This window comes from Thalassophryne amazonica, chromosome 1 (genome assembly GCF_902500255.1).
Source record: "Thalassophryne amazonica chromosome 1, fThaAma1.1, whole genome shotgun sequence".
Lineage (NCBI taxonomy): Eukaryota > Metazoa > Chordata > Actinopteri > Batrachoidiformes > Batrachoididae > Thalassophryne > Thalassophryne amazonica.
This window is the reverse complement of record NC_047103.1, coordinates 47,860,700-47,872,644: the sequence shown is the minus strand read 5'-3', so window position 1 is coordinate 47,872,644 and position 11,945 is coordinate 47,860,700. Positions and strand designations below refer to the sequence as shown.

Sequence of the window (11,945 nt, the reverse complement as noted above, 5' to 3'; positions counted from 1 at the left end):
ATTTTAATTATCTTTGGTTACATCTGTGCCGAATTCGGTACTTTTAATCACAAAATGCACCTTTTTTTCCCTGCTATGCCACCCTACTGTTATACAAATACTGTGCAACTTGTACAACAAGGTCACAGTTTCTGGTGGATCACTGTGTGCTCTAATGGTGACACTCGAAAGGCATGATGTTCAGTCACACCAGACTGGTGACCGACTGTGATAAGGTCTCTGACTAAAGCAATTCTGTCTTTAGAGGTAATTTAAAATCCAATAAATATATTTAAGGGAATGATAATAAAAGCAAGTTATCAGAAGCTTGCAGTATCCATCCCAGTTCAGTGATTGACCATGACAAAAATAAAATGATAAACGCCTGAAAATTCCTTGAACCGTTAAAATGGTTATTTACAGGTGAAGCCGTAGTGCAGTGTTGGTGACTTCTTTTTTGCTCAAGGTTGCCACAGATCAGATATAGATTTGCATGCTGATATAGCACAGGTTTTATCAATGTGATGAGCATTTATTCAGGGGTACCGCTTCAGTCTTGAGGCAGGGATGCCACACATTTTCCCTGCCAGATATAAAGATGGGACTACCAAAACGAATCTAGATCAGATATAGCTACCGGTCGATTAATGTCCAGAATCACCCTACATATTGTGAAGGGTTACTGCCAGACACGGGGGACCACAACCACATGAGGTTCATTAATGCCAAATGATTGTATTAAAATTCAAGAAAACCTCACACATTACTGTAGTATCATTTATTAAAATGGTGCATCACAAAGTTAAAAAAAGTACAAAATGTAAGATTAAACAAAAGCATTTGTATGACGAAAGGACCAAATGGTGCACCTATGTATATGATGGCAATGTAAGTCACCAAACAATGCTAAAATTGTAATTATGTGCTCAGTGTTAACTTAGAAGTCACAGAACATGAATTCAGTAAAGTGAAAGCAAGTGCACCATACCAAGAAACTATATTAAACAAGGCTCACCTCTCCTATACAGCTTTAATAACCTGTGAATAATCTGTATCAACATATCCTAATAAGTGTAACCTATAGCTCAATGCAGAGGTCAAACACAATGCCAATTACATATGTGCAGTCAGTTTAAATAATTAAAAAAAATAATAATAATCAGGCACCATTGTGACTGCTCAAGTCAGACAATCCCAGTGATTCAGTTAAATTAAAAACATTAAATAATACATCTGCTGTACAATAATGGACACCAGTTTTTGTCAGTCCAGTAAACTTTGTAGTCTTGTCAAGCCTGAATATACAAAAACATTTTATAAGTACAAAATAGGCACATTTTTTGTGAGGTGGGAGAATTTAAACCCACAATGATTAAAATGCATTTAATTCCCTGTAATCAATCAAGATACATTCATGTGACACACTGCTCATTCTGTCGTATCTAATGCCATTGATTAAAATAAGTGGAAAGGACACTAGACAAATGAGCTCAGAACATAGACTGCATGGCTCAGAACAGCACGTGACAGTGACCACACCCTCCCGGCCTTTAGTGTGCAGCATTTAATAAACCATCCTGGCATTTGATACCCCAACCAGAAGCTTTGGGACACTTAGCCGATAACATACGGCCAATCAGGGACCTGAGAATTTACAGGGCAAAGTCACTGAATACCAGAGGTTTTCTAAAAGGCATTTCAATGCTATAAATCTTTTTCAAGGGGGCGGCACTCTGTGCTTGCTACATGACGTGTGTCATTGTGGCGTTGCTGTTCGATTGGCCATTGCGAAGTTCTGCTGCAGCACCATCAGGGAACTCCGGAGCTGCGAGAAAAGAAAGAAAAAATGGAGTAAATATAAAGTCTTAATCTTACCTGTTCGTTTCAGTCGGATTCATCATCACAGCCTGACAAAAATGCACACAGGGGCTGATTAAAATCCACATAAAGCATCCTGATTTTGGAAAACGACATTTGAAAATACTTTAATTCGTTGTCGTGGCTGAAGAAACATCGCGTTTTAAAGCAGGTCCCTCTGGGATTTCTCTGCTCCAGGTGCGTTTCAGCTGAACCAGAGGATGCCGGTGTCGCAGTCTGGTCGGTCCCCCTCCTGTCTAACTGATCAGACCACGACCGGCACTTTAACAGTTGAAAAAGTCACAGCGCCTCATTAGTTCACCTCAGTGTTTTCCACAGGCATCAGTCGACTCATCAGCATTCTGCACGTGACGAAAATAAATCCCATGATCCATCAAGACTAAAACGAAATGATATTAAATTACTCCGTTTTGCCTCCGTGTGGAATAGAGAGGCCACGTGACACCGTACGCGCATTCGATCACGTGCTCATCAATATTTACGTGTTCCACCTGCCAAACAATTGGGTTCTGCAGTGGTAGAAACGCAAACCAAGCTAGACTTTACTGTTCTGCCCCGCACCACATCGTGCAGTACAGACCCAAACTACTTGGTGGAAATGGGACTGTCAGCATACGCTGGCTAAATCGTCAAGCAGTGACAGGGCCCCAAGTCTCTAAATTCAAGACTTGTAGCGTGTCAAGTTCCCAGCAGAATTAAAATGCAGCTGAGTGTGAAACTCAAAGCTCTACACCTCTGAGCACGAAAGCACATTCAAGAAACATTTTTCAAAATAGCTGCTCTTCACACTTTGGGACTAGCTGGACAAATCGTTTACACAAATTGATTACTTTTTTGTCACCTGTGCTCTGCTCACTGAAGCAGACATTCACATGAACATCAGCCAACAACCACTGAGAGAAACATGATATGGGACAAAATGTACAACAGAATGAGAAGTTGGCCAGCCCTGGTTTAAACTATCAACTAGACCAGTGGTTCTCAAACAGTCCTCAAGGGCCATCTAACCTACAAATTTTCCATCTCTCTCTGCTCTGCCACAAGCCAATTAGCTCATTCAGATGTGCAACCAATCAAGTACTAAGACATTTGAATGAGCTAATCAGCTTGTGGCAGAGCAGGGAGAGATGGAAAATGTGTAAGTTAATTGGTCCTTCAGGACCAGTTTGTGAATGACTGAACTAAGTGTGACCGTAGGACCTTTGTGGCCAGGACGGCGGTGGGATTGAACCCCGGACTGCTCGCACTAAAGACCAGAACTCTACCAGGTCAGCCAAAGGGGAATTCCCCGTTAGCCAAGCTAGCGGGAATGTCTTTTTCAATCCGAACTTCATCTTGCTACATATCTCCCCACCATTTTTGACTTTGTCCCAAAGTCACAGGTGCATTTAAGCATGTTCAGTGACTATCTACAGTACATCCTGCCGACAATGCCAATTGTGACCGTAGGACCTTTGTGGCCGGAACGGCGGTGGGATTGAACTCCGGACTGCTCTCATTAAAGACCAGAACTCTATCAGGTGAGCCAAAGGGGAATTCCCCATTAGCCAAGCTAGCGGGAATGTCTTTGTCAAGCCAAACTTCATCTTGCTACATAAGAATATAAAAAATTTATAATAAAAGCATTCCACAGTCATATGGTCTTGAGAATAGTTGCCAGTAGTGCGTGCAAATTATACACATTGAGCGCCGACATGCAAAATGGCCAGTAGTGTCCTTAAAAAAAAAAAAAAAAAAACTTTTGGTTCCAATCTACCTACTTGTTCTAAAAGGTTGATGGAATCCTGAAGAACAGCTTTCAGCAACTGTGCCTCCTCTCTAGTCCTATACGCTGGCTGTTGTCTTGTACCACATTCAGCCACCAAGCTGTCAGAGAGAAAGCAAGTACTTTGACATGCAGAGCCATGTTTGCTATTGCTACTTAAAAACTAAAGGTTCTTTAAAGTCATTGCTGTATCAAGACAACTAAACGATGACAATCCCTGAGAGTAGAAGATGGTCAAAGAGAACGTTAAAAAAAATAAAAAGCATGGAAAGACAATTGGTGCAAACTCAAGACTTCACCACCAGGGCGACAAAATGACAATGCTGAGTAATTCAACAGAGTCCATGTGTGGACTGCAGGTTCCCCTTCTTCCGCTCCTCCCATATAAAGATGTGATTTCTGAGTAATCATGCAGAGAAGCTGACCTGGCTGCTGCGTTCCTTTCCTGAAGGCGATGTTTAGTGCTCAGGTAAATGCGATGGGCCACATCCTCCATGGCCCACAACTTTAAGAACAGGCCCAGATTCAGCACAGTCAGGATCAGCAAACTGAAAGAAGCAGCATTTACATCATCTAAAGTGATTACCTGCTCTGGATGGTGACGCAGAAAGAGATACAAAGTTTGGAAAACTCTCACCAATACACTTTCATTCATCATCACTTCCTTGCAATTGATAAGGTGTACAGCTGAGTCAGAGTGCTTTCTATTGGTGAGACATTTTCACTGTTTGTGTACTTACATCACACTCATCCAAGCCACTATCGTTGTGATGTTCCATCTGTGCGGGCCTGCCATTTCTGCAGGTACTGAAATATGTGCGGAGGACAGAACAATAAATGCCATTTGTGTTTTGACTGTAGCGTGCCATGTTAATATATTCCACATAATTTGGACTGTTATCTGGTACACAGCAGTGGCGCTGCCTGCAGTTTCCATCATTCACTTTTTACACCTAGTTGATTAGTGGTTGGTCGATTAAAATCTAATGAAAAATTTTTTTTTTTTAACCAAGTTTTTATGAGATGAAGTTATATTTCACTTAAATAGATTTTATATTTTGTTTAAAATGTGTCAGTTGCCTAAAACATTTGCACAACTCTAAAAATAAACAATGCCATTCCTGTACTAATCAATATTATATAACAGCTGAGTGGATCCTTGTCATTTGATTGGTGCTTTGTATGTCATATGACATGGTTTATTTGTCCCATTTGTGTTCCAATGCATTTAGAGTTCAGTTTGGTTCCATTTAGAGTGCAAATTTGTTTCCATAAGTTTGGTACCATTGCATTCTGCACACACAAAACAAATCCACTGCGCTGTACGGAGGCTGTTGGCAGGAATTTAGAATGAAAAGCTGGACTAATTTTTTACATGATTTTTTTTCGCTGCACTGAGGATGTACACCGTCTTTTTTTTAGTAGTAACACATGCACACAAGCGCCGTGTGCTCACGCACGGGACGACTCTACTGAGACGATCGACTGAGCTAACTGACGCTGCTAATTCTTTTAACACACACACACAAAATCCACTCTGCTGTAAGCCGTCTGGATGCATGAAGAGCTGTTCAGATGAAACGCGATGTGATTTTTGGCTGGACTGAGGAACTACACAAAGTCTTTTTTTATGGGAGTCTGAAGTCAGCTCACAGCATCACTGGACTACACATCACTATTTGGACTTTAGCAGCAATGGAACACAAAAATGTAAGTCCCTTTTCTGTTGTTTATAAATTCAGAAAATATCAAGTGACAAGGATCTATTTTAGCCGTTATACTGTAAAACAAATAATGAATGTTTTTACATTCAATGGTGTGAAAACTGGAATAAACCATTCAATGGTTTGTTCCAGCTTTCACCTCATGAAATATTCACACCACTGAACTCAAACATTCATTATTTGTATACTATATAACTGATGAAGATTTATATACAATTTATAACATTGTACCCCTGGTACCATCTCTGTGCTGTTCAGAATTTTGTCCATACTGCTTGTTGGGCTTCATGTGTTCAGACATGGTCCGACTGTAAGTCCGCCTCCTCCGTCGGAGTGCCCCAATCTTGCCCGAGTCTCCGCCTGCTTGAGTCAGCTCAGCTTCCTCCTCCAGCAGTTCTGCTTCTGCATCATAACATCATATGACCACAAAGTCAGACTAAGTGGATGAAACGTATCTGATGAATGTGAAGTTTAATATCAGAAGTCTCTGCAAATAAACACAGTTGCAGGTTTATTGTCAAACATCAAGCAATAAAATTCAGTGCATTCAGTTTGCACATTCAGATACAACTTTATTTACTGCTGCAGAGCCTGATGTCCTTCACAGGAAATGAATTATCAGAAAAGTTGAACATAGGAAGTTCTTTGTTCGTCCGCCAGTCTGAACAAAAACTACTCACCCAGCTCTTTGAAGTAATCTTCTATACCGCTCCAGGAGTTTTTGGTGATAAAGGACTTCACCAGACCCCACGGCTGTTTCCTGTACTTTACCTCAGTATAAACTCTGAACAAAAACAACAAAGGATCTGTTTCAGAAACCAGTCACTAATGTTCTTCAAAACCCAAAAGCGATACGCCAAAGCTGTGAACATTATCTTACCTCAGTCGACACTTCCGCTTTGAGTTCCGCACAATGTAGTAACGATTGTGAGTGTAGAAGTAGTCATGGTAGGGAACATCATGAGTGTACACCTCCGCGTCCACAAGGTAGTAGTGGCCATCTCTGGATTCTTTGTACAAGGTCTAAAAAGGGACACAGAGTCAAAGTAAGAACAAACATGACACCATTTGAAAACAGACACCAGATTTACTGGTAAACAGGCCAAACCCCTTTTGTTGTGGTTCACCTTTCAACTACACAATGTTAGAAAACAGGGCAGCTATAGTTTTTACAGAACAAAGTGTTATTTATTTTAAAAAGTTCAACTACACCTTTCTTCTCTGTAACTGGAATTTTAAAGAGATCAATTATGAGACTTTACCCCCTCAAATACAACCCCAATTCCATTGAAGTTGGGACGTTGTGTAAAATGTAAATAAAATCAAAATACAATGATTTGCAAATCCTCTTCAGCCTATATTCAACTGAATACACCTCAAGATATTTAATGTTTAAACTGATAAACTTTATTGTTTTTGTGCAAATATTTGTTAATTTTGAAATGGATGCCTGCAACACATTTCAAAAAAGTTGGGATGGGACAACAAAAGACTGGGAAAGTTGATGAATGCTCAAAGAACACCTGTTTGGAAACAGGTGTGTGTGTCATGATTGGGCATAAATACATCCCCAAAAGGCTCAGCCGTTCACAAGCAAAGATGGGGCGAGAATCACCACTTTGTGAACAACCGCGTGAAAAAAAAAAAAATAGTCCAACAGTTTAAACATTTTTCAACATTCAGTTTCCAAGGAATTTAGGGATTCCATCATCTACAGCCCATAACATAATCAGAAGAGTCAGAGAATCTGGAGAACTTTCTACACGTATGCGGCAAGGCCAAAAACCAACACTTGCATGCCCGTGACCTTCGATCCCTCACGCAGCACTGCATTAAAAACCAACATTATTGTGTAAAGGAGTTTACCACGTGGGCTAAGGAACACTTCAGAAAACTATTGTCCGTTAACACAGTTCGTCACTACATCTACAAGTGCAAGTTAAAACTCTACCATGCAAAGCGAAAGCCATACATCAACAACATCCAGAAACGCTGCCGCCTTCTCTGGGCCCAGGTTCATTTGAAATGGACAGACGCAAAGTGGAAAAGTGTGCTGCGGTTTGATGAGTCCACGTTTCAAATTGTTTTTGGAAATCATGGCTGTTGTGTCTTCTGGACAAAAGAGGAAAAAGACCATCCAGATTGTTACCAGCGCAAAGTTCAAAAGCCAGCATCTGTGATGGTATGGGGGTGTGTTAGTGCCCATGGCATGGGCACCTTACACATCTGTGGTGACACCATCAATGCTGAAAAGTACATCCAGGTTTTGGAGCAACACATGCTGCCATCCAAGCAACGTCTTTTTCAGGGACATCCCTGCTTATTTCAGCCAGACAATGCCAAGCCACATTCAGCACGTGTTATAACAGCATGGCTTCATAGTAAAAGAGTGCAGGTACTAGACTGGCCTGCCTGCAGTCCAGACCTGTCGCCCATTGAAAATGCATTATGAAGCGCAAAATACGACAGCTGAGACCCCGGACTGTTGAACAACTGAAGTCATACATCAAGCAATTCCACCTACAAAGCTTCAACAATTAGTGTCCTCGGTTCCCAAACACAAAGGAAAAGTGATGTAACACTGGTAAACATACCACTGTCCCAGCTTTTTTTAAATGTGTTACAGGAATCCATTGTAAAATGAGCAAATATTTGCACAAAAACAAAGTTTATCAGTTTGAACATTAAATATCTTGTCTTTGTGGTGTATTCAAGTGAATATAGATTGAAGATTTGTAAATCACTATTGTTTATTTAAATTTTACACAACATCCCAACTTCATTGGAATTGGGGTTGTACACAGTGATAGCTTAGTACACATTTCAGTGGATAAGGGTTACATTTTTTTAAACAAATATTAAAAACATTTATTTTCTGCTGTTAGCTTTCTTATTAATTACAGCAGCTGGTTAGTATATTTTTTGTTTGCAGTTCATGTTCAAGTTTAAGTGTTCTAAAGTGCAAAAAATAAAATAAAATTGTGTCTTGATGTTTCATTTACAGCACATTGTACTTTTTTTTCCTGCTTGAAAGTGCTACATTAATAATAAAAGCCAGGCCCATCAGGCCGGTGCTTATCTCTGGATTCTGGAGCGTGAAGTGGATAAGAGAGCCATTTGATATATGAGAAGAGCATCTATGACTCTCTCTGGGCAGGATGCCAGTCCAGTGCAGGTTGCTTCTCCAGCCATGGCAGGTAGCCATTCATATACAGATACTGATACAGACTAATGCTCCCGAAGGCAAAAACGACAACAACAAACACCGCCACCACCTCTGAGCTTTCAACTACGTAGACTTGTTTTTGATGGTTCCACGGTGTGAGGAGATCCTGCTTACTGCTAACTGAGAAGCTGTCGCACAAAGGCAGACACCCCGGAAGCGCTCGCTGTCTGTGTGTGCAAGGATGGAGCAGAGTGCGCCGGGGAGAGAGGGAGGGAATGGGTTCCTTTCTGGACCTCAGGTCCAGTTTGCCGCATGTATTTTCAAAACTCTAATGAAATTAATAAAGTCAATGAGTCGCACCTTGGATTTCTTCCAAATAAAGCATATTATATTGCTAATAGAAGCCTATGATTTAACCTACGTGTTACTTTTCTGGGTTGTGAGAAATTGTTAAAAATACAAAACTAATCTACACTAAGATGACTTGTTAATCTCGACTCTTGCTTGACAGTGTTGATACATGGATCATCTATTGTTCCCCAATTGCCAAATACAGTAAATAAGACAAGAAAAAGTTCAGTCATCAAATGCCCAGTTTAGGAAAAAGAGAAAAGAGGATATGAAAAACAAGGAGATTAATAAAAGGTACCCTGTCAAAGCAGTGTTGCCACAGTTACTTTGAAAAAGTAACTTAGTTACTTTACTGATTACTCAATTGTAAAAGTAACTTAGTTACTTTACTGATTACTCAATTGTAAAAGTAACTAAGTTAGATTACTAGTTACTTTTTTAGTTACTTTTCCCAGCTGCCGACAACAACCCTCTGCCACCTCAACATGACAATGATACCTGTTTTGCCAAAACTCACTTTATAGTCACCCTTTCTTGACTTCAATGAAAATAAATACTTGTTTTATAAAAAGTAAAATAAAGATGTCTTTCTTGACCTCATATTTAACTGTTGACAGCACTGTAACAGTAAAACTTGCAATTTCGAGCCTACATTGTTTATAAAGGTAACTATTAAATTCTAACATTTTTCTAACATTTAAATTCTCTCTAAACATTTTACTTGTCGAAATTATTATTATTTTAAGCAATATTAGTTGTAGTAAAAAACGGCTTCAAAATTGCACCTTTAATCTAGGGGTGTTGTGAGGGGGGCACATCCCTCCCTCACGCCCCCATCCCACTGATTTGGAAAGATTAACGCGTTAGATTACTCGTTACTAAAAAAAGTGGTCAGATTAGAGTAACGTTACCGGCATCACTGTGTCAAAGCCAGAATTTTAAATTCTATTCTAGAATTAACAGGGAGCCAATGAAGAGAGGCCAATATGGGTGAAATATGCTCTCTCCTTCTAGTCCCCGTCAGTACTCTAGCTGCAGCATTTTGAATTAACTGAAGGCTTTTCAAGGAACTTTTAGGACAACCTGGTAATAATGAATTACAATAGTCCAGCCTAGAGGAAATAAATGCATGAATTAGTTTTTCAGCATCACTCTGAGACAAGACCTTTCTATTTTTAGAGATATTGCGCAAATGCAAAAAAGCAGTCCTACATATTTGCTTAATATGCGCATTGAATGACATATCCTGATCAAAAATGACTCCAAGATTTCTCACAGTATTACTAGATGTCAGGGTAATGCCATCCAGAGTAAGGCTCTGGTTAGACACCATGTTTCTAAGATTTGTGGGGCCAAGTACAATAACTTCAGTTTTATCTGAATTTAAAAGCAGGAAATTAGAGGTCATCCATGTCTTTATGTCTGTAAGACATTCCTGCAGTTTAGCTAATTGGTGTGTGTCCTCTGGCTTCATGGATAGATAAAGCTGGGTATCATCTGCGTAACAATGAAAATTTAAGCAATGCTTTCTAATAATACTGCCTAAGGGAAGCATGTATAAAGTGAATAAAACTGGTCCTAGCACAGAACCTTGTGGAACTCCATAATTAAACTTAGTCTGTGAAGAAGACTCCCCATTTACATGAACAAACTGTAATCTATTAGATAAATATGATTCAAACCATTGCAGCACAGTGCCTTTAATACCTATGGCATGCTCTAATCTCTGTAATAAAATTTTATGGTCAACAGTATCAAAAGCAGCACTGAGGTCTAACAGGACAAGCACAGAGATGAGTCCACTGTCTGAGGCCGTAATATCATTTGTAACCTTCACTAATGCCGTTTCTGTACTATGATGAATTCTAAAACCTGACTGAAACTCTTCAAATAGACCATTCCTCTGCAGATGATCAGTTAGCTGTTTTACAACTACCCTTTCAAGAATTTTTGAAAGGCATGTCTACAGAGTGGCATGCCAACTTATCCACAGATGCAAAAAAACAAAAAAAGTCTTATTATGTACAGCACATTTTTTTCTACTTGAAATTACTATTATTTTACAAAGTATAAGTCATACTTGTTAAAAAAAAAAATATATATATATATATATATATATATATATATATATTCAAGTCACACTGGAGAACAATTTGCACCATCAGCCCTTTGATTTGGAATTTTTGTGCACTGTTGTATTACTTTTTATGATGATAATTTATTCTTTTATTATTAGTTTAGTGCTTTGATTTCTGGGAAAGTCCATCATAAATAGTATTTTGGGTATTATTAAAAATGTGCAGGGTTTTTTCAGTATTCAAGTCACACCAGACTAGTGAAGAAAAAAAATAAATAACATGCTCTACAACAGGGATGGCCAAGTTCGGTCCTCGAGAGCTACCTTCCTGACACTCTTAGTTGTCTCCCTGCTCCAACACACCCAAATCCAATGAAAGACTCGTTAGCAGACTTTTAATGAGCCTTTCATTGGATTCAGGTGTGTTGGAGCAGGGAGACAATTAAGAGTGTCAGGAAGGTAGCTCTCGAGGACCGAACTTGGCCACCCCTGCTCTACAGAATGTTACAAGAGTTGCAAACAATGACTATGCCAAACTATAATTAAATGGCATTTCAAAAATCATTTTAACATGACTGAAGTACATTTTGATAAAACAGTTTGCCAATTTTGATAGATAGATGAGTAACAGTACTGATAACAGACCAAAAGTAACTTGTTAGCCTAATCTACACATTTCTAAACAGCAGGAAGAAACCAGAGCGTTGACAGAGAACCCAGAACCTCCCTGCTGTGAGGCAGCAGCATTGCCCATTACACTTCCAACTAGGAGCGTGACCAGAACGGAACAGATTATATTTTGTGTGCACACATTGTAGGTGTGTGGAGATATATACAGTGAGGAAAATAAGTATTTGAACACCCTGCGATTTTGCAAGTTTTCCCACTTAGAAATCATGGAGGGGTCTGACATTTTCATCTTAGGTGTATGTCCACTTTGAGAGACATAATAATAAAAAAAAAACTCTGGAAATCACAATGTATGATTTTTTTAATAATTTATTT

At 39.4% G+C, this 11,945-nt stretch overlaps 1 protein-coding gene across 3 annotated transcripts in view; it reads right to left on the bottom strand.

Moving 5' to 3' along the window:
* Positions 1–748: 748 nt before the first annotated feature.
* The window catches only part of gramd1c (GRAM domain containing 1c), a 47,574-nt gene continuing 36,377 nt past the window's right edge, over positions 749–11,945 (bottom strand). For 2 of the 3 annotated variants that reach the window (XM_034169404.1, XM_034169410.1), the window contains exons 12-18: positions 6,227–6,369; positions 6,027–6,130; positions 5,578–5,748; positions 4,363–4,429; positions 4,048–4,170; positions 3,618–3,723; positions 749–1,804 (exon numbers count right to left, since the gene is read on the bottom strand). In XM_034169404.1, coding sequence (XP_034025295.1) covers positions 1,736–1,804; positions 3,618–3,723; positions 4,048–4,170; positions 4,363–4,429; positions 5,578–5,748; positions 6,027–6,130; positions 6,227–6,369 — 783 coding nt within the window. In that variant the 3' untranslated portion in view covers positions 749–1,735. The remainder of the gene's footprint in view (positions 1,805–3,617; positions 3,724–4,047; positions 4,171–4,362; positions 4,430–5,577; positions 5,749–6,026; positions 6,131–6,226; positions 6,370–11,945) is intronic. The other variant, XM_034169418.1, reaches the window with a different exon arrangement.